The 27,139-nt window shown below is 36.7% G+C and overlaps 3 protein-coding genes across 6 annotated transcripts; 1 reads left to right on the top strand and 2 right to left on the bottom strand.

Annotated features, from left to right (window-relative positions):
* Nucleotide 1: 1 nt before the first annotated feature.
* fgf2 (fibroblast growth factor 2) lies at nt 2–9,148 on the bottom strand. Its single transcript, XM_008421142.2, has 3 exons — nt 7,550–9,148; nt 3,190–3,293; nt 2–1,010 (listed from the first exon to the last, which is right to left on the bottom strand). The coding sequence occupies exons 1-3, from the start codon at nt 7,725–7,727 to the stop codon at nt 825–827; spliced, it is 468 nt and encodes a 155-aa protein (XP_008419364.1). The 5' UTR covers nt 7,728–9,148; the 3' UTR covers nt 2–824.
* Nucleotides 9,149–10,364: 1,216 nt separating this feature from the next.
* On the bottom strand, nt 10,365–14,177 carry bbs12 (Bardet-Biedl syndrome 12). Of its 4 annotated transcripts, none has more exons than XM_008421140.2 (3): nt 14,090–14,150; nt 13,938–14,015; nt 10,365–12,431 (listed from the first exon to the last, which is right to left on the bottom strand). In XM_008421140.2, the coding sequence occupies exon 3, from the start codon at nt 12,421–12,423 to the stop codon at nt 10,555–10,557; it is 1,869 nt and encodes a 622-aa protein (XP_008419362.1). In that variant the 5' UTR covers nt 12,424–12,431; nt 13,938–14,015; nt 14,090–14,150; the 3' UTR covers nt 10,365–10,554. The 4 variants fall into 4 exon arrangements, with proteins under 4 accessions (XP_008419362.1, XP_017162705.1, XP_008419361.1 ...); XM_017307216.1 differs by lacking the exon at nt 13,938–14,015 and adding an exon at nt 13,012–13,067 and having other exon boundaries at nt 14,090–14,120; XM_008421139.2 differs by lacking the exon at nt 13,938–14,015 and having other exon boundaries at nt 14,090–14,177.
* Nucleotides 14,178–14,315: 138 nt separating this feature from the next.
* cetn4 (centrin 4) lies at nt 14,316–19,470 on the top strand. The gene is made up of 5 exons (XM_008421137.2): nt 14,316–14,427; nt 14,621–14,776; nt 14,847–14,975; nt 15,719–15,856; nt 19,180–19,470. Exons 1-5 carry the CDS (start codon nt 14,425–14,427, stop codon nt 19,267–19,269), a joined length of 516 nt encoding a protein of 171 aa, XP_008419359.1. The 5' UTR covers nt 14,316–14,424; the 3' UTR covers nt 19,270–19,470.
* Nucleotides 19,471–27,139: the final 7,669 nt, after the last annotated feature.

Here is a 27,139-nt window from a genome sequence, read left to right on the forward strand (position 1 = left end):
TATTAATACTCTTTTAAAATACATTAATTCAATTCCTTTTTAAAATAAGAAAATAAAAATGTTATTGACTAAAAAGTAATAACATGGCTTTCCTTTAGTGAATTTAAGCTGGGTGAAGTTAAAACTATGCTACTTGAGAAGTTTTGGGAAAAAATATTTTCAGACAAAGGTGTTTTCATCTTAAATGACAATTTTATATATGTTACAGTTTTGGCTTAATTACTACTCTGAGTTTTTTGTTTTTTTTTTCAGCAAAATTGCCTTTTTTGAGTCGGTGTACAATTGATCGATTACTGAATTAGCTGACGATTGTTTCAAAAATCGATTAATCACAATTAATGACAATTAATCGGATTAATCGTTTCAGCCAATCTCAGGATTAGGTTTTGTTACTGCTGCTGAAACACATTGTGGTGGTTGATATAACATGCATTATTTATTATACAAGGTATTAAATCTTTAATTTAATGCTTTCTTTCAAATTTAAATCAGTTAAACTGACTCTGATTTTGCACAAATTCTGTTACATAGATAAGAGATGGTTTTAAAAGCTCATTTTTATCTATTAAATGTGAATATGTAGCAGTCTGGAAGTGTTCCTGCTTTTTGGCTCTAGGTGCTGAATAGCTGCTCTCTGTGGACTAAACCTGGAGCAAAGCATTTAAATATGTGGTAGCGTTTGGATTTAAAGCTGAATTAATCACACATGTTCCAGAGGAAGTAGTTGGATTGTCACAGCTGTTTTAGGAAAAGCCAATCCAACACTGTGGTCATTGGCTTCACATTATCCCAAAGACGTTGCTCTCTCTCTCTCTGACACCCGGTTAGCACTTTGCCGACATTGGAAGAAAGAGAATGGCCTTCTGACCCGGTCCGGTTTTGCTCCCGGACTTGTACTGGCCAGTCCTCTTCAGCGCCACGTACATGTTTGGGTACTTCCTGGAACGGTAGGTGTTGTAGTTGTTGCTCTCAAGTCTCTCAAGGAAGTAGCACTCGTCTGTTGGTCGTCTCTGCAGAAAAAGGGACAGAGCATCGTCATGTTGCTGAAGTTTAATCTCAACAAAACCACTTTGTTTCTGTTGAGTTTTTTTTTTTGCATGTTCCTTTGTAGTAAAATAATTTTAAAACTAAACCAAGAAGGAGAAAATGTAAGCTGGTTCCTTGTGTTTTTGCATCTTTTCTTTATTGATTGAATTATAGATTAATTGGGGAGGATCCAGGAACATGAAAGTTTTATTTTAATTATTAATTGCTTGTCTGTTCATCTGAATGGAAATGTAACTGAATAATTAAAGATGACAAAAACAAAATTAAATGAAGCCACACAAATTGTTCTGTAATAATTTACCTTTTGTCAGTTTTGAAAAAAAGATCAAAGAGTTTTCATTGCAACCTGACTTTGCCATTTCATAGTAGTGGTTTATGTTGCTAACAGCTATTATTGCTAAAACAATGGCTCCCATAAGTTTGCTCTGGAAAATGTCGACCACAAAATGATTTCCAAGAGCTCAAACGCTCCCAACTCAAAGTCTTGGTCTTTCTCGCAGCTTGAATAAATACGAAACATGTCTTGACATAAATGCAGTAAATAAACCAGTTCATATTTAAAATTGTTTGGGGACACTTTTCACTGTTTGGACAGGAGCCTTTTTCTTCTGATTCAAATTTTCCGTCATTCAGTAAAGATTGTAATGAGATGAAATTACAGAGAAGTTTTAAAATTTAGACACAAACAATAGTCAGGCTGGACATCGTCTTGGGAGGCAACCGCTCATTATGAGGAGGAAATGCCAATTTGTAATTATCCAGTACAAGGTTTCACAACCACCAGGCTCGTAAATCACCACCACTTTGCACTTTCAGTGCCACTGGAAGCAGCAAAGCAGCAGTATTTGCCTATTTACATCAACGTTTGGGAGATTATCACAGATATATCAGCTTAGTGTGAAACAGCATTTCAGAACCTGGTTAACAATGTGCTTACATTTGTTGAATTCATTAATTTAGCCCAGGAAAGTTTAGAAAAGAGAACATTTCTGGGGCTTAGAGGGAAGGTTTAAGAGATGCCTAACGTCTTAATGTTAGAACTATGTTATAAAGATTTAAAAGGATCTGGAGAAAGCTTTGTAAAAGAGACTAGGCTAAAATAAAAGTTTAATGGTCCCCAATGAACAACCAGCGCTGAACAAATACAGTCCTTCAACAATTTTTATTTTCAGTTTCAGACACTTTAAAGTAGCAAAAAAGAACACATGTAAAGGTATTCATGTAAAAAGCATGAACACTTAAAACGTTTTTTTTTTAAATGATTTCTTTTTTTGGATGTTTCCCTCACCCAAAAAGACTGAAGTGTTTAACAGAGATTGGGTTGAATGGTTTATGTTTCACTTTTATCCACACCATTGTCTAGTACATATCTGTCTGTGTTGTTGTGATCAGCCAGTTGCACAATGTGACCCTTATACACACATTTTAAACAGAAATGTCAGGTTTCTGAAAAGTATGTTTATTATAATCACCCAGATTCTGTAATAACTAACTGTGTGCTGGCACTAGATAATTCTTCTTCACCCCACATGTGGCTTCTGTCTGTTCTGATGAGACATTACCTATTAGCATTAAGAAGTCCCTGATCTTTAGGTAGGAACTGAACCGGTCAAGTACCCCACAACTTTCTCCTGGCCCTGTCTGCTGTGCTCTTTGGTCTTCACTAATGTTCACTAACAAACCTCCAAGGTTTATTTTCTAACCTTTTGAAAATGAATAGTTATCTGTGCTAATTGTGCTGTTGTTACATAAAATCATAAATAAAATGCGCTAATGTAACAAAATGGAAAAAAGCTGAACGGTAGTCAGCTCTTCATTTATACCTGCCTTTTCTGCAGGTTTAACAATCTGCATTTTTAAAGGTAATGAACTTCTATTTATATGCTTGTCACATATTTAAATGCTTATTTTCCTTCCCCGTCTAATCTCCTTGGAAAGGAAAACTAAACTGAATAAAATTGTTATGGCATTTTAAACCATGAGATGTGATTACCTGGACTTAACAAAACAAGACTAAATAACTCAGACAAACTGTTTAGACTTCGTATAAAAACATTTTTCGATTATTTAATTACATTATCAAGATAACTAAGTGATTTTGTATGAAACAAACATGACGTCTGTAAAGAGATAGCCACTCACCGCTCCAAACAGACGTCCATCTCTGTTCATCGCCAGATAACGGTTCGCACAAACTCCTTTGATGATCACCTCTCCCACTGAGGTCGCCTGTAGCTGAAGCTTTACTGCAGACCAAGATAAAAGTTTATTTAAATTGAGTAAACAGAAACCATTTGTACTTTCAAAGTGGAATGTCTAAACACAGAGAGAGAGAGAATGAGCGATTTGTTTACTGAATTAAGAAAAACATAAGAGTGCATTTTCAGATTCAAACTGAATGCTCTCCATTTCCTTCAAGATTATCCATGTTGGCCACAAGAGACACAAATAATGTGGAGGATAGATATATCTGAGGAATCACAGCAGTAAACATGATCATAAAGTAAAAAAACCAAAACAACTATCCAATCACAAGACCCTGGAGATGAAGATTCTCTTTACTGTGATTTTTTGATGCAACCAAATGCAACTTATTGTTGCCTCTAAATAACTGAATTTTGTTTGTTTCTGCAGTTGTGTTTGAAACACATATGAGAAGGGCTTAAACTTAAAATAAATGTATATTTTAAGTTTTAAGCAAAGAAAATTTGTTTGGTTTTTTCAGAAGAAAAAAACTAATTTCTTTGGTTTTATCAAAATTTCTCAAATACCATAAGTGTCACACTTTTTACCCAAAACATATATAGACATATAACTGAATGTCAGTGTATACTGTATGTTTAAAGTTAATTAGACCATCCTAAAATGTTTGAATACTAATCTATGACTTGCTCTGTACAGTGGCGCAGTTGGTAGAGTTGTTGCCTTGCAGCAAGRAGGTTCTGGGTTTGATTCCCGGTCTCTCTGGTTTGCAGAAAGACCGGGTTTGCATGTTCTCCCTGTGCATGCGTGGGTTTTCTCCAGGTACTCCGGTTTCCTCCCACAGTCCAAAAACATGACTGTCAGGTTAATTGGCCTTTCTTTCTAAATTGCCCCGAGGTGTGAATGTGTGTGTGCATGGTTGTTTGTCCTGTGTGTCTCTGTGTTGCCCTGCGACAGACTGGCGACCTGTCCAGGGTGTACCCTGCCTCTCGCCCGAAACGTTAGCTGGAGAGGCACCAGCAACCCTCCCGACCCCATTAAGGGACAAGGGTGCAAGAAAATGGATGGATGGATGGACTTGCTCATTCCCTGGGATATAAGTATGATGGAGACAGATGTCTTGTTGCTGCTCTTTAAAACAAGAAAAGTCACAAGTACAATTTAAGAAAATTGTTCTTAAAAATGTAAACTGTGGAAAGACAACAGGAAGACTTGTTATCTTTCTATGGCATGATGGGACAAGTATCCTGTAGTAAGGAAGGTACAAACAAACTAACTGATGTCTTTGGGTCTCCCAAGTCAAGAGATATTTATGGCAGCCAGCTGCTGGTGGAGGATCTATAATGCTGTGGTCCTGTTTGTTTTGTAAAGGTGGTGGGAACCCTCTTAGAGTGCATGACATTATGAACTCGTTGAATGATCAGGGCAACTAGAATAAAACCCTGGCGGACTCTGCCAGAAAACTTAAAGTCTGTTGTTAAATCAACACAGAAATGGTACACCAGACACAAAACTATCCTTATTCAGCCATTATTCAGAATAGAAACTGTATGGGAGGAGCTGAAAAAGGCTTACTGGAGCACCCAGGATGACCTGGAGAAGGGATTTGCAACCTGTGGCTCTGGACTCATAAGCGGCCCTCTGGACCTTCCACATTAACTGTGGCCAAAACCAACTACGGTTGACCCCGGCCTAGTAACGGTTCAGTATTCTGGGATTTTTCCATGGACTGTAACTTTGAACTATTAATGTGGGGAATTCGCCTTTTCGTATATATTTTTTCTAAAATATTCTAAATAATATGCAACTTGGCTGACAGTGGCTCGTGTTTAGAAAGCAGCCAATCCGTAAATACCATTTGTTCCCCTTGGTGCTGATTGACTGTTCTCCCAAGAGCGAAGATAAGTAAGACTGTTAGTTTCTGTGGTAGTGCTAAGAGCTTCCACTGTTTGTATTAATGCATATTAAGGTACATCTGGTGTTTGAACTATTAAACTAAGCAGTTATAACCATTTTTAGAGAAGTCCCAAATATTTGCAGATTATATCAGAGGTTCACTGTTATGTTTTCAAATGTACATATAATAACAAATGTAGATGTTAGCAGTTTTCTCTCTGAATAATTTGACAACAGAATGACAAAAAATGACCAGTATTTTTGAAGTCTATTTTTTTGTTAGTTTGGAAAATATGTGATTTTTAATCCCATAAGAAAAAGTATCTGTTGTCTATTTTCAATGTTTTCCTTTATTTCAAAACTTAAAAATAGAAATGTTTGTTCTTTAAAAATTACAAAAAAAATCTTTCTTGAGGATTTTTTTTTGGTAATTTTTCATTAGTGCAAAATTTGCTTTTGGTTTGTAAAGAGTGCAGAGAATGTGTGGAGGGCTCACTGTATGACCATCACCAGAGATAATATTACACAGTAACATGTCCAAGATCTGTTGCTGGCGAACACGGCTAATCCCCCTTATTTGCTTTGGAGCTCCTCCTCTTTAAATCTCTGTCTGGCCGTATGGTCAGAAAATGGAGTCGGGATATGAACCTTGCCCGATATGATTGATGGAAGAGAGGATTTGAACTTTCCCTTCTTTGTTGTCTTTCATTCTGCTGTGCATTCATGAAGCGTCCTTATAAACTAGTATGGGATTTCAGGCATTTTGTTTTTACTTTTGAGAGGCTAATCAGCTGTTCCCATCATAACAACTGTGTCAAACTAAAAATATAAGAAAAAATATCCTTTCAGTTGCACAACATCCCAAACCAGAAGGAATAACTGTCTGAAAATGCAATGCTTCAACTTAAAAAGCAAAGAACAAAAGTCTACAAACAGAAACATAACTCAACATCCTGCAATATAAATGTCTGTATGGTCCAACTTCAAGACATTTTAGGGAAGAAGACCAAGTTTCTTCCTGCTTTTCAAAAACTTCAAAAATATTATCCTATAATTATCCTATAATAATGGAGATTTTGTTTAAAATCTGTTTCGTTAAAGCCAAACAGCCTTGCTCTCTGTTCGGCCTACCACTGTGTGACATTTCATACGTAAATTAAAGTGGTGGTAATGAGCCCCAAGCACCACTGGTGACCATGTGGCAGCTTCGTCAAAACCAGATGAAAACCATCTCCACTTCCTTTTGTTTGTTAGGATAGAGACTGCTCATCTAACCAGCAGGAACCCATGTGCAGCAAACCACCAAAAAGGAAGCAGGGGCCTCATAAGATAAATTACAGGATCTGTCTTAAATTAACCCACAGTGCATCTGTCTGAAGTTAGTTAGATGGTAGGATATCTCAAGTCACAGATCAAAGAGGTGTGTTAGTCTAAATAAGGTTTGCTGCTATAGGTTTGTTTTTTACAACATATGTCCTTTACTGAAGGAGGACAGAAACCAGCGTCAAAACTGTGTAACATTTGGGATTAAAATACAGGAAATAGTCTGTGGCGACGTCCCTGTCCGAGGGTTTTGGGATGAGGAGAGCAGTATTTTGTGGATCACATGTTCTCTTATGTTTCCAGCTTCATCTGGCAGGTCTGTCAGGGTTTAACAAAAGGAGCATTGATGCAAGGAACTAAAATCACAGCAGACTATTTGAGTAAAAAGCTCAATACTCAATGTAATGAGGATTTATTCCTTTATAAAACAGTAATATTCTCCAAGAACTAAAGGACGTTTTAGAAACAATTACCAAGTGTGCAAACAATGTATTTGTTTAGCTTCTCATGGCTGACAGGTTGCCCTTTATCTTCAACAACTCTGCCAGGCATGTGTTTTCCCAGGAGGGGAAAAAAGTCCAGCTCCATGTTCTTCCTAGTCCCTCCTACTCACTAATGAAAGTTCATGACATACTTTCAAGTAATCAGTGATCTGGCTGGAAACCTTCATGGGCATCATGGTTGTTCATTCAAAATAAGCACACACACATGTTTTTACTTAAAGGTACATAAAAGCTGAGCTGACTGACTATAAATAATCTGTTATCATTTCTGATCGTCCTGATGGCTCTGAGAGAGAGAGATTTAATTTGCTGTCTTGTGTGACGTAAATCCTTCAGTGAGTGACTCAGCAGGGTCACTCACTGAAACTAAAAACATCATCCATTCAAATTCTCTGTCATTTAAAAAAAGTTTACTAATCTGGAGGTTTTATGCTTCTCCTAGGCTCTCCTTCATTAAATGTAGAATTAACCTCAATAAGCTGGAAGAGTCTCTTTCTCCTTTCATTTTCTGTTGCATATTAAAAACCTTAAAGAAGCTTTGTGCCCAAAGCAAGAAGAATGAGACTGGAAATACTTACTGTGAGGGTCGTTTTTCTCCCGGATTCCATCCACACTTCCGTCGGATTTAATCCTCAGAAAAAAGCCTCCGTTTTTACAGTACAGCCTCTTGGGGTCCTTGAAGCTCCCAGGAGGAAAGCCACCACTGGCGCCGTCCTCAGGTACAGCGGGAAGAGTTGTGATTTCTCCCGTGGCCATCTCCTCCTTTCAAGCTGCTTCCTGACAACTGCTTCGTCTCCTTCTTGAGAAGTGCAGGAGCCCCGCCGTGGCCTCCCACCTCCCACAAACTTCTCCCTCCTCCCCTTCTCCACAGCCCTTCACACAGACTGATTCCACTTAACCTCAGAGGTCAGTACTCCTGAGAAGCCCCCTCTCAGGGCGGAAAGGGCCCTTTAAGGCCTGAGAATCTTGAGGGATCAATCTGATTGGAATCATTCATTTCTCATAGTTGTAGCAGTTTGATCTGCTGCCTGTAGAGCTGGCTGCCTCTCTGGCGTACATGCAGAAGGGTTTGCATGCAGATCCTTTCAGTTCAACTCTCTTCTTGCAGTTGAAAGAGGTGCAGCTGGCTTAGATCTCTGATGAAGGCTTTCCCTTTTGGGCCTCAGTTCGCATGCGCCCTAGGAGCAACCAGACACACACACATGCACACACACACGCAATGCTCACGCCCACTAATCCTCGCCAATTTACCAGCCAACCCAGTAGAGGTTGGGAAAGGGGGACGGGCAGCTTGGAATCTGTCACTGAGGCCTCAGAGAACTGAAACCAGAACCAGCAGCAGCAGTATGTGAACAGAACCACTGTTTTCATTCATTCACTCCCAGAGCAGGAAAAGAAGGCTTAAGAAGCCATCCCAGTGACTCAGAGGGAAATTCACTCATAATAAACTATTTCTAACAGTAAGCCCAGGAACTGGCTGAGAAAAGAAAGCCTCATGTGTAACTGTTATTTTCAACTTGAAGAACAGTTTTAGGATTATACTGTTCTTCATGATGAGAAACTCATCCATGTGCTTTTTATTCTTTAGTTGATTTCAGTGCTGCAACATTCCCTTTGCAGGTCTACCTACAGAACGCTGCTGCTCATGTTCTCACTAGAACCAGGAAGACATGCACATCACCCCAGTTCCAAAGTCCTTAACTGGCTCCCTGCAGCTCAGAGGATAGACTTTAAAATACTTCTGTTTATAAAGCACTGAATGGCTTAGAACCAAAATACATTAAAGATCTGCTGTTGTTGTATCAATCTTCTAGATCACTCAGGTATTCTGGTTCAAGTGTACTCTGCAAACTTAAAAAGTAAAGGTAAAAAAGTGTTTTGTAAAAAGACTACCTAAGTATTGTGTAGCAAAACCTCAGATTTAATATTTTAAAATATCAGATGAGATCTATAGCTTTGTGCAAATTATGGTATTGTAAATATAACTAGTTACTACGCATCTCTGATTATCTGCTGTGTTTCAGTCTGTGAGGTGGATCTGAACATCATAATTAATTTCTGGCCATAAGATCCACTTGGAGTTTGGGTTTAACCTAAAAACCTGCCCCCTGGACAGACTGGCAGATATATCTGTTCTTCACAACCGAGAGGATTCTTGGAGCAATCTTCTAACATAAATACCACAATAATTAGTAAGGTTATCAGAAAAACAAGTTTTAATTTTTAAGGTTTTATATTCTTCTCTAATCCAAATATTCAGATAAAGCATAACGAGTTGCTCTGAACTTCAGGTCGGATCTGTGCCACTGCAGTTCCCCTGTCATTGCCTTGTGGTTGTCATGTCTCACTCGTCTACCTCGTCAATGTCACCACACAGAAATGCCCTGGTGGAGCCGGGGAAGCTTTTTATTTCACTGAGCTAAGTTTAGCACACATGAGGCTCTCTCACAGGAAATGGATGTTCATGCATGTCACAGCCACCGTAAACGTCTAACATACAAATAGGGGAATTCTGCATACAACAGCAATACTATAACATTACGTCACCATTGATAAGACAGTTCAAGCGTGTTCCTTAAAGTTCCCCTTTCTATTTAGCAGCTTTCAAGGGTGTAAGTGTGTTTACTTGCATACATTTATTAAATATTCAAAATATTTTTACATCAGCTAATATTCTCTTGAAAGTTTTGCTTTGAGGTAATCAGGGGTCTGCAACCTACAGCTTTGAAGCCGCAAATGGGTCTTTAGACCTTCCACAATGGCTTTGAATAACTGGCTAAAAAATGAAAAATCACTAGCTAATCTTTTTAAATTTACATAAAACAAACAGTTTTTTTAAAAACAGTTTTTCAGTTTATTCCCACAACGTGTGCATTGCATTTCCACAAAGAATGACACTAAAAGCACTTTCAATATGTTTTTAGATCTGGGTTCTTGTTGGAAACAATGTGCTTTTTTGTTTTTTTACATTTTCCATCTCACTGAAAACAATCCATCCTCATCTTTGCTAATCTTTATTTTAAATCCTAACAATGATAAATAAAATTACAATAGGCCTTCGCAGCACTTAGCTGCTCGGGCCTAATTATGTTTCATTAAAAACAACAGCAAATTTTCTACAGTAAATATTTGACTAAAGTTATAAGTTATCTGTTTTTAAAAAGTCATGTGATATTTGTGGCTCTGAACAAGTTTTATTTGGCTGGCCTGAGAGTTAAGAATAGATACTTACGTTTAAAAGATTACTGACCCCTGGACGTATTTAAATGTTTAGAAGCAAATAAAACAACAAAAAATGTCCCCCCTTGGATTTTTAAAGAACAATTAATAATTTGTCAATTTCAAAAGTTTACTGTGACTATGTTGTAACTCTGAATGAAAAACCCAGGTGACTGAAATGTTTTGAAAAGGTTTATTTTCGAAGATTATGTCTCTCCCTAGTGGTAGAGAATAGATAGAACACTCTCTATTATCTATGTCACTGAGGACAAGAGAACTCATATAACATGACTTTAACAAAAAATTATTTTATGGCAAATTGCAAAAGTTAGAAAACCAAAAAATAAATAAATTATTGGAACAATCAAAGTAGCATCAGATTCCCCTCATTGTTTTGGCCAGTTCCTGTGATGATTTCTGCATCAGTCTGTAGAACTAGAAAAACTAGGTCTAAAGCTTTCCTCCACGCTTCCTGCTTCACACTCAAGTTATCATAGATGTTCAAAGCCGGTGCTTCATCTGGTTTTACTGCTGAGAAACCTGCATCCTCTCTTTTGCTCTGCGAAACAAGTTGCAAAAACTTCCCTGTGCTTATTTCATCTCTGTGAAATTCCGTCAGTTGCTTTCTGACAATAGTCCTAGCATTGGCTGCTGTGAAGCTTCCGGTGTTAACCATTACGGCCGTTATGTAATCTATTAAACCATCTGCCATGAGTTGTAGCACGAGACCTCTGTAGAGGTTAGCTGCTGACCCAGTTTTGCTGTCTTTCGCCCGGTCGTGTTCTGCTTGCTTTTGTAGCTGATGAACACAAAGCACCTCGGCTCCTCCAGCACCAGGCAGCAGGGCTCCGTCTTTCAGTGCCTGGTGTAAACGGTATGCACAGGCCCAGAACTGGTCCTCCAGGGCTTGCAGCTTGCCATGTACGCAACTTGTTACAACCACTGTGACCAGCCCACTATTCCTGCCAGTGGAAATGTTCACAGCTGTTAAAGATTTCCTCTCATAGCTGCTGAGGTCCCTCCAGATCTCAACATTAACACCATCACCAACACAAGACTCCGTTAACTGTGTGGCATAATGTACTGGAATAGCTCCAGTTGAGCTGCCAATAGTCTTCAAAACAGAAGAGTTGACCTTTTCCATCACGAGAATCTGATGCCTACCACAGTGCTGGATGACCTTCTGGCTGACAAGGCCAGCAGTTAGTATCAGTTTCACTTCCAGGTTCAAGAGTAGTTTCACAACCTTATCCACCCATTCATCCTCTTTGCTTGAAGCTGACAAATCCAAGTTCTCACGCACACATTGTTCACCTGGTAGGCTTTTGAAGCCCAAATGGCGGTAGGTCGGAGACAGATCTCCAGTAATAAGAGCAACTTTCAGGGGTTGTTGTTTTACCACATGAGCAACTGCAGCCTGCTCGTCGGATAAAAGAAGAATGCAGCCTTCCACAACACATGCGCAGTCCTCTGGTAAACCAGAAACAAGACAGGTTAACATTTTTGAAATGTCAAACAAGGGATCTCTGATACGTTGTTGGTTTGTCTTTAACAGCATCTGAGCAGCTTCAACTGCCAATTTCATAGCCTTTTCACAACCATGGCTCAAAGACTCAGCAATGACCATCATGTCAGGCTGATCAGGATCCCGAACTGTGGAGAGCATTTCAGACTTGGCCTCACAAAAATGTCTGCTGAGCTTAACCTTTCTTTGTCCACTCTTGCTTAGACACTTGTCATGAAAGTTTGCCATCTCTTCTACAGATGCATCTGTAGAAGCTTTCTTTGTGCCTCCAGGTGCAGCAGTGCATTTCTCGATTACAGCAAGGTCCTTGAATGAAAGTGAAAATTTCTTGCAAACATCCAAGCAAATGTCAATCCCCTCAGACATAGCTGTGATTAAGTGCTTAACTGAAATGCCTCTCTGGAGGCTGTCCATTGCAGCACGGCTCCAAGCTCCTGCAAGAAACAGCAAGCATCCAGACCCTGTGCGGTACTGCTTATGATGGCCTCGAACAGTCTCATAAACCAGCTGACCCACCGCGCAGTTAGGCTCCAGGTTCTCAATGATACGAAAGCATGAGCACACAAGAACCGAGTCCCCACTTGATTCATCTTGGATGAACTTGTAGCTTTTAAACGGACCAACGGAGGACCGTATCCTTCCTGAAAGTGCTGAGAGTTTCTGGAGTCCAACATGTTGCCGACTGTTTATTACTACGCCTTCCAGCATTATCCAGACTGAAAAATAAAAGAATCAGAAACACTCAGTGTCAGCAAATATTATCTGTTGAATTAGTAAATCTGCTTACCATTATTTGTGGAAAAAAAGTTAAACAGTTTTTAATTTTAACGTTGTGTCCTAGAGAATGCTATAAGTCTCCAAAGATTCTTGGTTTGCTTACATTAATCTTGTATTTAAGATCAATGCTTTACATTTTATTTAGCAGGAATATTCTTTTCAACAGAAAATATAACAGACAAACATGTCAGCATAAGGAAGGACTACTTATTAATACTAAATATGTCCAGTTGGTGCGTCACACTTCAGTCTCCTCTACATGACTGTGGCTTTTGGGCAGGAGGCAATGTCTCCAGGTGGTGGGTATACTAAATAAGCAGGTATACCAAAATAATATAAGCCACTACTTCACAGATGGAGTTGTTAAGTACAACACCCAAAGCTTAAACAATCATGCAACCCATGTCCAACAATCACTTTTCTTTAGATCAAGTACAGGAAAATAAAAACAAAAACTAATGTTTGCACAATTACTGTAAATATGCAAATGAATCAGGAGTTAAAGAAGTGGTTCCAGACCAGAGAGAGCTGTTGCACTTGGGCCACGGACAGGAAACGAGGCCCCAACATCAGAGCTGCCATTTCAAACAACGAAATGGGTTAAAAAAATTTCAAGAAAGTAAATGAGCGCTGGAAAAACAACTCCAAACAAAATAGTAAATGTGAAAAATGGAAGCATACAGGAATACATTAATGGAAATTCAAAGCAATATTGAAAATTTGAAAATAGAAAATACACTATAAAAGAAACAAAACCCCAAAATATATAAGCAGGAGTCAAAGTTTAGAAGCACACTGTAAGAACTTGGTTGAAAGAAAATAAGATAACAAATATGCATATTCAGAGGGAATGATGCTAGAACAGTTGTTCAGTATCATGCCCATGAAACATATAAACATCATCACATTTCCACAGTCTGTGATGATGTGGAGCTGCATTTCTATCTGTGTCCATCCAAAGCAAGTTTGGTGATATTTAAGTCATTACTCAAGATAATAATACATTTTTTCAATTAAAAATATATATTTTAACATCTGTTCAGGAAAGAATTGTTAAATGACACAGTCAACAACCAGTGCAGACTTAAGTTTGACTGGAAACAGGTGGAAACTGGAAAAATGGAGCTCGGCATACAGAGCTGATCTGTCAGCTTCAATACAAGAATGTTGGAACCTTCATGAAGTTCATGACATGCCTCAAAAATGTCAACCTGTCAGACAACACGGAGATGCAAGCAAAAAAGTTTATTTCATGACTCCAAATCCTACTTGTTTATTTGATCTGAATAAATCATGTGCCATTGAGAACAGTACTGTGATTTAATCCTTATGCAATATATTAACATAAAAACCAGAATGTGATGCTCTAATTCCATTGTTTACAACATTCAAACTGGTTCAAAATCGTTCTAAGTCCACTTTTAAAATAAATATAAAATGTTTACTTTATATTGAAGACGTCTTGCAGATAAGGCGCGTGCAGGCTACCGTTAATATTATTAATGAAGTTACCCGTGTTATACCTGAAATACAATAAAACAGTCGTTTCTGAAAAGATATAACTGTTCAAATCTTATTTATGAAAACGATCCGTTACCTTTATTTTTAAGTCTGAACCGTTTGTTTTGTTCTAAGCTCTCTTCCGGACGCGCGGGCTTAAAAAAAAAAAACAAAACAAAACATAATGCGCATGCGTTAAATGCCCTAGTTGCTGGGCAACAAAAAAATGACTTAAGGCGATTGGTGGAAACTTTTAGAGCCCGCCTGTACTACTTTCAGATTGGTTAATAAGACCATATTCCGTTTTTTCCTATCTTCTATTGGTTGCTGGGTGTGTCCGTTAAAAATACAACCGTTGCTGCATGTTTTGTTGACATCTGATTAGCAAACACAACGCTGAAGTTTTCTTCTTTGGTGGATTCGGGTTTTTAAATGGTAAAACTATGCCGAAGTGTTTAATATCTCATGTCTGCTCTGTTCACAATGTTTTATGTTCATTTTAGTCTGAAAGGCGTTGATTTTTTTTGTCTCATCCATTAGCCGAACGAGAGCTTTTGCTAGCTAGCTTGGTTCTTTTATACAAAAGGCGTCTCTGTACTGGTAATTTCTGATCATGTCTGTTTCTTAGGCTACAAATTACCGGAAATCTTCTGCCTCAGCGAGCCAAAGGAAGAAGTCGAGCTCCAAAGCTGATCTGACGGAGGAGCAGAAGCAGGAGATCAAGGAAGCTTTTGATCTGTTTGACACAGATGGCACTGGGACAATAGACATCAAAGAACTCAAGGTGGGCTTTGTTAAAGATCAAATGTTATTGGTGCTCACAGAACCTTATTGGCTGTTTATCATTGCTGCAGGTTGCCATGAGAGCCCTAGGCTTTGAACCAAAAAAGGAGGAAATCAAGAAGATGGTTTCAGATATTGTCAAGGATGGTTCTGGAACTATTGATTTTGATGACTTTCTTTCTATGATGACCCAGAAAATGGTGAGTGTTGGACAATGATAAATATGCACACCTTGTTCACAGTTAACTCCTGTTCACTCTGACAGTTAAAAATGGCCTTCAAAGTAAATTAAACTTTTATTGCTCTAGTGTAATCTCCTAATTGTTTTATAGTTGAGACGTCAAGTAATGCCTCCTTGAAATAACACACAGCCAAGTGCTGGCAACAAAATTGAGTACACCTGTAAGTGTAAAGTTGATCCCAACGCGACAGTTCTTATGTCGTCCCATGACACTCCTACCGCCATACTTGACTGTGGGCAAAACACAGTTGTTGTTGTACTTTTCACCACCACACTTGATCCAGATATGTTTATCTTGGTCTGATAAGACCACAAGACATGGTTTCAGTAATTCATGGTCTTAGTCTGCTTGTCTTCATCAAATTCATTAATTATAGTATAATTACAAAATATGCTTCAGTTACATTTACTTTAAAATAAGTAAATTGTTTAACATGTTTTTTCTCCATTGGCAACTGAAAATGAGGCAACATTGTGTCTTCCACCAGGACAATGTTCCAAATTTCAACATAGTGACATATTATAAAGACTAGTGTTGTTCTGGTTTGGCCAAAAAGAACTGACAGCAGGTGTGCCATAGTTCTGCAGACAAAATGTCTAGTGTTGGATGCAAAGGAATTAGTTGATAATTTAGGGCTCAGAAGAGAAGTTTTAACCCGTTTACAGTAATCTCATGTTTCCTGTCTCCTGTGATGTTAATAGAATGAGAAGGATAGCAAAGAGGAAATACTGAAGGCTTTCCGGCTGTTCGATGATGACTGCACAGGAAAAATCTCTTTCAAAAATCTCAAGAGAGTTGCCAAGGAGCTGGGAGAAAACCTCACAGATGAAGAGCTGCAGGTGACTTTGGATCTTTTATTTCATTGCTAAATTATCCATTTCATCTGATAAGTTGCAGTAAAGGTTACTTTGATATAAAACATATCTTTTCTTGAGCTACAGTGCCATAATCACATATGTGGGCTGTAAATGACTCATCAGTGAAATTATATTAAGAAAAAAATCACAATATTCCTTAACATGAGAACAAAACACAAAGAGGATAACAAAACTCTCTGACACATGAACTTAAGAGTCCAAAGTAGAAATGTTTCCTTGTTGGGGGAAAAAAAACAACAAAAAACAAATCGGAGAACAAGATGTGTTGGAGTTCATTTATTATTTTATGTACTCAGTACCCTGCAGTCATAAATATAGGAGCATCTCAAATTACAATATCATCAAAAAGTTCATTTCACTAATTTATTTAAAAAAATAAGTAATATTTTCATAAAACATAGTTGTTTTTGTTTTTATTGTTAATGATTATTTACAGCAAATGAAAACCTCTGAATTCATATTCATTGAAACTTACAATATTACATAAAATTGATTAGTAATATGACTTTGCATTCAAAGCTGTGTATCTACTCAAAAATGTGTCCAGTAAATTCACCTATTACTTGGTTGGGGCTCCTTTTGCTTGAATTCCGGTATCAATGGCATGGAAGTGAACATCTAGTTGTTGTGCTGAAGCGTTCAGGAAGCCCAGCTTGCTTTAGTGTTGGTCTTTGTTTTCATTATTGGATCTGAATGGACTTTTCTTCACTAACCTCTTAAGGTTACAGTCGTCCCCATTTCTCCCACAATGTTTTCTTTCTTTCATCATTAATGGGGACGGCTATAATTCAGTGAACAGCTATCTTTAATAAAGATGTTTTATAGTTTACCCTCCTTGTTGAGGGTGTCAATGACTGGATAATTTGGTCACAGTCTTCCTCATGGATGTGTATGATGATATTTAAATTTAATAAAATAATTGTGGAGAGTCTACGTTCTTTTATGAATCGGCTAAATTAAGGTTGTTCTGATATTTATTACACTTATCTGGTCCAAAAAAATTATACATGCCATGAGAACTCTCTACAAAAAGCTTCGATCTTTTGCTTCAAGTTTTCAGGTGCAAACTTCCGACGCAGGTGATGGAAGCCCCTTCAAATTAGTCTCCTTCATTCATATTAGTCATTACCAAGTGGTCATCTCTCACTGTTCTCAGGTCAGATGTCCTTTTCAGAGTTAGAAATTTAATTTTTAGACAATTAAAACATTGCTAATATACCAAGTTAAAATGCTTAAATTTGTTGCATCATAATATTTGATAAGGAAGTTATTTGGGTGACATGTACACTGTTTTATTTGTGTGTAGTTTACAGAAAAAATTTAATTTGTTTAAACACAATTTGCATCTTGAAAATGAGTAAGAAGAAACAACTTTTAAAAATAAAATAACATTTGGATTACTATATTCAGCACTCAAGTCACTGCCTCGTGGCGTTGCTACTGTCAGCACTTCAGAATGGAGTGCTGAAAACACTCAGTTGATCCAGATAATTATGCTGCATCCGACATCAGCTTTGTTGATGCTAAGTACAGAAACTTGTCACTTTTTCCTTTATTGCCCACATCTTATTTGGCCCCGGAGGGAGCGGCTTCAACTCAAGCTGAGGTCATGGTAGGATCAGAAAAAGCAGAGAAACCACAACTCAGAAGCGCTCATGTCGCAGCAACACACGTAGCCTGTTGCCAAAACAAAACCAGGGTTACGAACATCTAGTAGAGCAGAATCTGGTTTGACCATCCTGGATTAATGCATGAAGAAAAGTTCAGATTTAAGACATTCATATTTGGCACCATTCAGTAAAACAATTCTAATTCAGATGCATTATCTTGAGAGGTTCCTCATTATAACACAAAACACAGCTTTGTGGTTCTACACTGTTCAACCTTGGATCATTCCATTTACATTACCGCACCACAATCAAAGCCCCACAAGCACAAATACGGCTCTGGCATCAAATATATGTTGTATAGTTTATCATCATAACAAACCAAAATTCTTATGACAAAAAGAATTTCCCAGTAACAGTGAAAGGTGCAATAATTTCACATCTCTAAACTGTAGGTTCCAGAAACACTTTAAATAGCTTCCAATTTTTTTCACTATTTCAAGCTTTGTAGCACCTCTTCAGTAATGTTGGTAGTATCTAATGCACAGCTTTCAGTCATTAAAGAAAAAATATTTTAAGGGTCAAATGTTCAAATCAAGATCTGATATTGCAAATCAAAGATGAAGCATGAAATTCAAACTGAATGATACTGAATTTTAAAGGGGGAGTCTTTTATGTAAAATCAACTTTTTTGAGCTTCACATGATTATGTAATGTTTTTCTCTCATTAAAAACAAACCTGGATGCTGCTTTGATTCTTTCATGTTTATTTGAAGAATCCTTGATTCTCCTAAACGCTTGCTGATACACAGCAACCTCTATTTACCCAAAGCTCCTTCTCAGAGCTGCAGTCTCCAGTTGAGCCTCCGCCTCACACAGCAAGCCTTCCCCCAATCAACTCCTCCAGACTAGCGGCAGCAGCAATTAGCAAACACCTGGGGGAAATGCATGTCTGCTGAGCTCATCATAAGAACAACTTCTCAGTCCAAAGCCCCTATGTATGCTTATAAATGGCACAATGGAGGAGTATTGCTGTGATGATGTGCTGAAGGTGGAGTGTCTGAAAGAGTAGTGGCTTCTGAAAGAGACAGAGACCAACTTCAAGGAGTCAGATTGCGAAATCAGATTTCTCTTAAGTAATGCCTGATATATAAATTATTTTCATAACTGAAGTTACCATAGTTAGTTGATTGCAGTATAAACTGGCACTATGCGTCTGGAAAATACATAATAACCTTCTTTAAATCTTGTTAGGTTTTGTCCTTTAGAACAATGGCTGTAGAACCAAACATTTTTCCATAACAAGCTATTTTTTCTCAGACTTATGCAGGTCTGGAAGATGATAAAAGTACATTTCCAACTGAATTTACTTTGAATCTTTCTACCAGCTGTGTTTTAAAACCTTGAAAAAGAAAAACGGAAATGTTTAATTCTCAAAAAAAAAAAAAAAAAATTTAATCACAATATCTTCTCTATGTAAATTACTTTTTTTATTGTGGAGTTCAGCAAATTGTCATTTTGTAGTTTAAAACATTTCATTCTTACTTTTTAGTAGTGTAAAAAACACACAAAAAATTATAAAATATATATATATATATATAAAAATAGTTTTTGTTTTTTTAATGTGGATTGTTTCACACAATTCCCTCCTTAACTTTCATATTTGTCGGCCTTCAGGAAATGATTGATGAAGCCGACCAGGATGGTGACGGAGAAGTCAACGAGCAAGACTTTCTACGGATAATGAAGAGGACCAATCTGTACTGAAGCTGCTGAGTGTTGCGGTTTTAAAACCTTTTCAGGATTAAATTTTGACTTTGTTCCAACTATTTTTACTGTAGCTTTTCTGGAACTAAGACAGGTTCTCTTTGTAAATAACTTTTTTTAAAATCCTGTGTCTTTGTACAGATTCTTTTTTTTCTATAAGACAAATAAAAACAACAGTTTTGTCTCATGTTTTAACTAATTGTAAAGTGTCAGTTTGAGAAGTTTTTTTTTTTTTATAAACTTTCTTGTCGAAACGGAGGTGGTGCAACGCAGAAGGAGGTTATAGCAGCTCATGAAGATCTTAGTGAAAGTGATTTCAGTGCATTGCATTCACTGTTGTGCAACTTGCAGAGCGCAGCGTGCCAATGATGGTCAGACAGACAGACAGACAGACATGACTAAGTTGATGTTGACTAATTTGAATTATCTTACTGTAAATAGAAATCAGCAGAATGAACTTGAGATGAGTAAGTCAGTAAAAGTGACTCTCACTTCACGCTTTGAGCTGAACTTGGTGTCGCCTGAACGAGATCTGTTTTACCTACATCTTTTGATCATCTTATAGGAAAGATGCTCCTGCTGATTAATTGTAACATGGAGCGGAAGTCTGCTTTTGTCCAAAACATCGAACCTTCTTTAAATAAACAGGATATGTAATGACGTGTTTTTCCGAACCGTCAGACGGCTGTCTATTATTTTGAGGATGCTTGCCACTGATTATGAAAGTTGTGATAACCTGTTCTAGACTGCGACAGAACCTCAGGTGGAAAATTTGAAAAGTTCTCTCTCAATATGAAATCCAACATTTGAAAAACATTCCATACAAGAAATGTTATTGATATTTCATATTGTTATGCCTGGTTTGGTCGAAAAGGATTTTTCAAACATTCCTTTGAAGATTTCGTTTGTTTCACTTGAAGTCTTTCAGATTATTGAACACAAAATGACGAAAAGTAAAATTCCATTTTCATTTTCGATTTCTTTTATTAAGGGAATAAAGCTATACAAGCCAAATGGTTCTTTAAACCCAACAACTGGCTGTTGCATCCTTGGAAGGAATGACAGATTGATTTAAAGGTCATACAACAGAAACTCAATCAATTTAGGTTGAGACTTTGACTATGCCATTCATAACATTTTTGAAGCCATTCAGAGGTGAATTTCTGATTTATTTTTCTGCAAGATCCAAATATGCTTAAGGTCACTTATGACATTAAATTATCCTTCAGGATTTTCAGGCAGAAAGCAGAATTCATGCTTCCATTAAGACCTGCAGGCCGTTCTGGTCCTGACGCAGAAAACAGACCCAGATCATCTACCTCCACATTTAGCTGCTAGCATGTTTTTTTAATTAAATGTTTTAAGTTTTAAATACAACCGTCATGGAAGGCCACTTTTGTCTCAATCCATAGAATATTTATGATGTTTTTTAACCAAGTATTTTGGATTTTATGGGCTTTTTCTTTTGCCTGGGGACATGTCTTACATAGATCCCATTTTTGACCAGCCTCTTTCTTACTTTTTAATCACTAACAATTATCTTTAAGAAGCGTAGGAAGTGTTTTCGATTCTTTTCTGACTTCCTGAATGAGTTGGAATCTTGGGGTAATTTTGGTAGCCCGGAAACTTCTGTGGATAATGGCACCCTGTGTTTTACTGGAGTCCTCAAGCCATAGAAATGGCTTAGTAACTTTTTCCAGACAGACAAATATTAATAACTGATTAATATCTCACATGTTTTGCTATCTTTCAGCCTACTTTATGTCATAAGGTATGTTCTGTTACTTAGTTGCTGAACCTACAGTTTTAAAACTGAACCCAGCTGTACCAAAAATGGAATTTTATTTAATTTGAAACACCTCTTTGCCGTAAGAAGTGATAATTAAAAATAAGCTGAAGAACTCTACACTGCTTATTTATTATGGGCCAAACTAAATTGCCAAGACGAACCTGCTAAGATGAAACTTGGAATTGCTTTAGGTGAGCCATATCAAAAGGCCAGTTTTTCACTTGCTTGCATCATGTAACCTGCTATGACTCAAATCCATCCACTGTGTTGCAGTTCAAAGTGCTGCACTCAACAGGTGAGAGCTGAAACACAGATCTGAAGCTCACTTTGAGTGGACCAAGGACCTAAAAGGTGCCTCAGTAATACACATCCTGATATTATGAAGGCAAGTAGCTATTCTGCAGATATGAATACTGTTTTTTTACAGTGGGATTTTGTGAGAGGTAATAAGAAATCAATATCTTACCCATAGGATGTGGCTCTTGAGCAGACCCAAGAATGAAGAAAAATGATTATGCTGGAACTCCTGTTTCAGAAGGGTAGCAGTGGTTTATACAGGTGTTATTTTAAATTATAAACATTTGATATATAGTTATTTCTGATTTCTGACATCCAAGAATCAACAAACCGTTTGAAGCATATATTGGAAATTCAGCATTTTAATATTGACATGTTTACAAGTCATTTTCACCAAGCCAAATCTCTGAGTGAAACATTTTCTTATGGGTTAGGATTTCAAATCATATACAGTTTGATCTTCTTTAACATGAACTTTAAAAACAATTCACAACTCAACACCCTAAAACTGTTATGAGAGACTTCAATTATATATATGTAAAAAAAAAAAAAAAAACATCAGAAAGTGCTTTTATTTTGAATAGCCAGAAATGTTTTTGTCTATAATGACAGTAGCTTAGGAGCAAGTAAAGTTGATTTAGGTATCAAACAACCCAAAGTAATTTAACACAGAGTTCAGTTTAAGAGAAATCCATGAGGAACTACAGCAAACATAAACACACCATTATAAACAATTAATAATTAACGTCTGTTATTCGCTAATAAGAGCTCTAGTCTGTAGTTTACATCCTGGCCTACTTTCACTCATATTTAGAGTAGCTAATGATTGTTAATGAAACTACTGACTCAGGCTATAAGTTTAAATGTAGTTTTTAAAATGCAAGGCTGAGTCACGTCTGAAGGCTTTAATTTAGAGACTTAAATGTAACCTGAATCCAAGTCTGCACCTTAAGGATGTAGAGCAGGAGAGTCCAAAATGTGCCTGGGGGACATTTGTTGTCCTTTGCTATCCTTGACAATGAAATTCAAAAAGAATTGTTCAAACCTTGTTTTCCTTCTCTAGTTCATATTTATTCAAAGAAAATAATCTTACAAAAAATGTCGCTGCCTTTCAAAAGAATACACAATTTTAAATATTTTAAAAGTACAAGATATCTTTTATCAACAATGCTTTTTGTGTTAAATCAGTTTCATATTAAATATGCAAACATCCACTTTTTTTTTAAATTCACAAGCAGATTTTGAAACACTCATTTTTAAAACTCAAGATGTTTGATTTCCGAACAACTGATCCATGTCGCGTGTCTCAATGAGAACACACACAAAAAAAATCCAGACAAAGATGGTAGAAAGCAATCAGCATTTAGGATGTTTGCAGATTTTAAGTTTCAGCTGTATGATGATTTGAAGCTCCCTTTTCTACAGAAATCTGACTTCATTTTTTAAATTAAAATATTGTGCATTGTTTATAGTTTATAGTATGAAAAGCGTTTGTATCACTGTAACTGGGATCAAACAATGGAACGAACTGAAAATGGAACTAAAACAATGTTCACACATCAACCAGTTTAAAAATAAATACAAAGTGTTGGTTCTTCTGCAGCGGATCTCCTAGTATTTCCGTAGGAAGCTGTGGACTCTGTCATCATCTGTAGATTGTGTATACATCTTTGCAGGATTATTAACTTACTTATTAAGTACATAGGAGACAGGAGACATAATTCTCAGTTTAACTGGTAACCACACTACCCTGCTCTGGCCGGACTCATAGGAGGCTCCATGTTTATTGTTTATATAAACGCATAACCTAACCATAATAATATGAATAGGTAAAAACAGATTAAAAACAGATTGGCTAAATTACATTTTTAACCTCTTCCCTTGCAATCTGCTTCATAATTAGTTTTAACATACTTTTTAAATGTAGACATAAATACAATTATCTCGGATCAAGGCATTGACAAAAGGTTGCTTGATTTGCCAACAGGAGACTTGATTTTGGTGAAGTTGTTGTTGTTGTTCACCAGATGTTTGATTTCAGAACAAAACTTTCCAATAGGAGTTGGATGTTTTTGTACAGTGGCAGTTTCATGGCCTTTAATATCTTCACAGCCCCTCAGCCGGGTGTTATTCCCCTTCTGTTGTGGTTCAACAGCATTCACATCACACGGCCCGTTCAGTACTCCCACTGCTCCGCCGCTTGTTGTGCTTTTTTTCTTTTTCCAATAAAATGATAAATTTCCAAAGCAGCAAAGCGCCGCAAGTCTGGTCACTGCTGGTAAATGAAAGAAAGTCAATTAACTCTTAAATGTCAAGAATGTGTCACCAGTATGTGGGCAACCTATTTACAGGGTCCCCTCTGTGAATATGAGAAGTTCAACACAAAGTAATAACTGTCACTGCGCTTTGGAGAGGCAAGGACTGACTGCAGCAGTGGTATGTTTGCAATTTTAATCTTAACCCAAAAAATTAACCTTTATAATTAACAGGATTTATTAATATTACTTAATTATGTCTGAATGTTTGAGGTTTCAGAGTAGACATCTTCTAATGTTGAGGCTTGTATGTTAGAAGAAGTCGAAGTCTTATCAATGCTTCCTTTGTTTTTGAGATGTTGACGATACGGATCAAGTCTTGAGTTCTTTTTTTGGTTTGTTTTGTTTTTTCCCTTTTCTGTAACCTCTTTCTTATCTAACACAATCAAAAAGAAAAATACATGTTTTTAAAAGCTGGAACATCTTTAAAGATGTTGCTTTAATGTGACGTAGGCGTAGACAATCCAATCTTTTTATTCAGATGTATTTTCCCCACCTTTCTCAAGTTCCTGTTGCACACCTGACTTAAAAAAATACAGAAACTTCATAGGTCAGAGAAATCTGTTTCCACCCCTTAACCAATCACATTTAAACGTTTAGAGAGATCAGAGTTTTAAGGTTGGAAAAAAATGTGTCCACATCTTTTCAGGTACTGTGCTGCATTACAGATGTAAATTTAATGGAAGTACAGGCATCTTTTCAGGTTTAGGTGCTATAAACTAATTTGATATAATCAGGTGTTTGGTAATTAATTGTTACATTTACTCGAGTAACTTTTTGAAAAGAAAAATACTTTCAGGAGTTGCTTTATTACATTGTACTTTTTACTTTTGAGTAATATTATTATGAAGTAGTGGTACTTCTACTGTAGTAGAATTTCTGAATACTCTATCCACTGAGTAACTTCACTAAATAAAGAACATATTTTACCAAAAATGCACCAGACACACACCTACAGTTTATGTTAAAGTGAGACTTCTTGTTGTTTCTACAAAAGCTGTTATTCTAAAGTTACTTTATCTGTTGTCTGATGAACAGTTCTTTCTCTTAAAGTTTTTATTTTATTCATTTGTATTAGCTTTAAAGTACATTTTACTTTTTAAAATACCAGAATTTGCACACAACTAATTTTTGTCTGATTCATTTTTGTTAAATCAGATGTCATGATTAGTTACTCAGTACTAGTTTTTTAAAAATCTTACTCCTGTGGTCGAGACCACAGTAGAGACCTAAAGTGTTTTTTACTCTGTGCGCAGTTCAGTGTGGTTGCATTAACTTTGTGTGCGCTTTTACATTTTATTTATTTATTTTTTTTTGTAGTTTTGAAAATTTACAGTCCATGGGAGGTCTAAGTAATTTCTTGGATGGATACTTTTTAATTGTGTTTTAGTTAAAATATGTTTGTTTTCCTTGAGAAAAAATGTGGGTACTTTTTGGGTTTCCTTAATTTTTTATTTGAATATTAAATTGAGTTTAATGCATTTTTGGGTCATTTGAATGAAGATGTGATTGAAATTAAATTATTTTTTTTGTAAAGTGCCTCAAGACCACATTTGTTATGAATTGACTATAAGAAAATAAACTGAATTGAATAATACTTGGTTGACCAATGACTATTAATCAATGTCACGTTTGGCAGATAGACACTTCAAAATAAATGAACTATTAAAATGAGTGCAATGACACTCATTTTAGTATCAGGTAATTTTTTTTTTTACTTTCTTGTGTTTTGGGAGAAGAACATAAGCACACGGCACACTTTCACAATCATGAAACACAAATTTGTGTTTGCATATAAAATACTTCCACTTTCTTTACATAGACATTTGTGGCTGTAATGTAAGAAAACATGGAAATATTCAAGAGGTATCAATACTATTTTGAGTTTTTGAACATGGAAGAACTTTGAGCTTAAAAAATGGGGCCAACTGAAGTGATAAAACCCAATGAATCTCTGCAAAAAAAAAAAAAAAAAAGCATATGTGCATAGCGGTTGAGAAAAGAAAACGTGGGCGTAATTGCACATTCAGAAGAGAAATGAAAATTTTTTCTGAGTCTTTTTATCAGATTCCAGCAGTTTTAAACATGAACTGCTGACAAAGAGATTATTGTTGCGTTTGTAAATCTTGTTTCCTTTGTAAACAAGGCAGCGGAAAATGAATGTGCCAATAAAAAAAGGAGAAAATGGAAACAGGTGAACTTCCATGTTTGACACAGTTTTCTGGTGAAGATAACATCTAAACAACAGTTGCAGATTTGGTAATAGGGAAGCACCTTGAACTTAACGCTCTCATTTTGTTTTACAACTCTTATAAAACAACAATAGACACTTTAAAAAGGTTACAAGAGTCTGCTATCCTTATATTTTGATTGAAACTGGTCTTGGTAAAGCCTTGAACTGAACAATGATTGTGATTTATTTATTTTACAATTCAGCTATGTCATCCCTGGTGTCGTACCGGTGAACAAACCTGAGCAGGCGATCCCCCACCCACGCCTGCTGTGTGTTCTTCCTGAACGCTTACGGTAATATCAATCATGTCGGATTTTCTGACAGAGAAAAAATATATGTCTTGGTTTTGTGTCAACATTAAAAGCTTTATAATAAAAAAAATCTGTGCATTTAACAACCTCTGTGCATGTTAAAAATCCAGTTGATAACGTGCAGACTTACACATCATCATGTGTACGTGCTGCATGCGAGCTTTCAAACTTGCGCCCACTTGCTCGCAACCTGGAAATGCATAGTGTTGCCAAAGGGGAGACCGCAGAGTAAGAAGTCATACTACTACTGCAGGTGGGAGGAGGAAGTAAACGACATAATTATAATTTAGTAAACAAATCCCCCTGATACTGAAATCATTTGAAGTGCGAGTACATGGGTCAAATGTAACAGCAGAGTTTGTGTACTTCATTTTTACCTAACATGTTGAGTGCATTTTATTTTAAATCACTCACACACACAATAATTAATTTCCACCACAAGTTAATACACTCAGGGGGGATTTAAACTTGCTTTGCTGGGCTGAACGTCAACAAACAGAAAAAGAAAAAAACAATTTGTGTAGGTACAGTATGACCACGTCAACTCAAAACAAAAACAAAATTATGATACCGATGAGCAACAGCTGTGGCTGAGATACTGTCACTGATTTCTGATTCCATGAAATAAAGACATAATGTAAATAAAACAGCAGATACATGACGATTATTGGCAGGAAAATTCATTCAATCATTTAAATATTAAATTGGAAAAAAAATACTTGTTATTGGAATTGAGGTTTTTACTTGATAAATTAAACTGCAGACATTTTCTTGTTTGTTAAAAGAAAAACAAAACACCCACTTCAAAATTTCAGTGTCTAATTTTGAACATGGTTCCACGGTTTCCACGGTTGATTTCATCAAAGGCAAAAAGAAGCATTATAAAATGCTTGTTATAATTGGAATTGAGGTTTTTACTTGATAA

The sequence above is a fragment of the Poecilia reticulata genome, linkage group LG10, assembly GCF_000633615.1.
Source record: "Poecilia reticulata strain Guanapo linkage group LG10, Guppy_female_1.0+MT, whole genome shotgun sequence".
In the NCBI taxonomy this organism is placed as follows: Eukaryota; Metazoa; Chordata; class Actinopteri; order Cyprinodontiformes; family Poeciliidae; genus Poecilia; species Poecilia reticulata.

Excerpts from the sequence above, each read along its gene's own strand:
- fgf2 (XM_008421142.2), bottom strand. The coding sequence starts at position 7,727 with ATGGCCACGGGAGAAATCACAACTCTTCCCGCTGTACCTGAGGACGGC. Across the intron at positions 3,294-7,549 it reads GGAGAAAAACGACCCTCACA|TAAAGCTTCAGCTACAGGCG; the intron begins GTAAGTATTTCC and ends CTTGGTCTGCAG. Across the intron at positions 1,011-3,189 it reads ATGGACGTCTGTTTGGAGCG|AGACGACCAACAGACGAGTG; the intron begins GTGAGTGGCTAT and ends CTTTTTCTGCAG.
- cetn4 (XM_008421137.2), top strand. Across the intron at positions 14,976-15,718 it reads CTATGATGACCCAGAAAATG|AATGAGAAGGATAGCAAAGA; the intron begins GTGAGTGTTGGA and ends TGATGTTAATAG. Across the intron at positions 15,857-19,179 it reads TCACAGATGAAGAGCTGCAG|GAAATGATTGATGAAGCCGA; the intron begins GTGACTTTGGAT and ends GTCGGCCTTCAG.
- bbs12 (XM_008421139.2), bottom strand. The coding sequence starts at position 12,423 with ATGCTGGAAGGCGTAGTAATAAACAGTCGGCAACATGTTGGACTCCAG.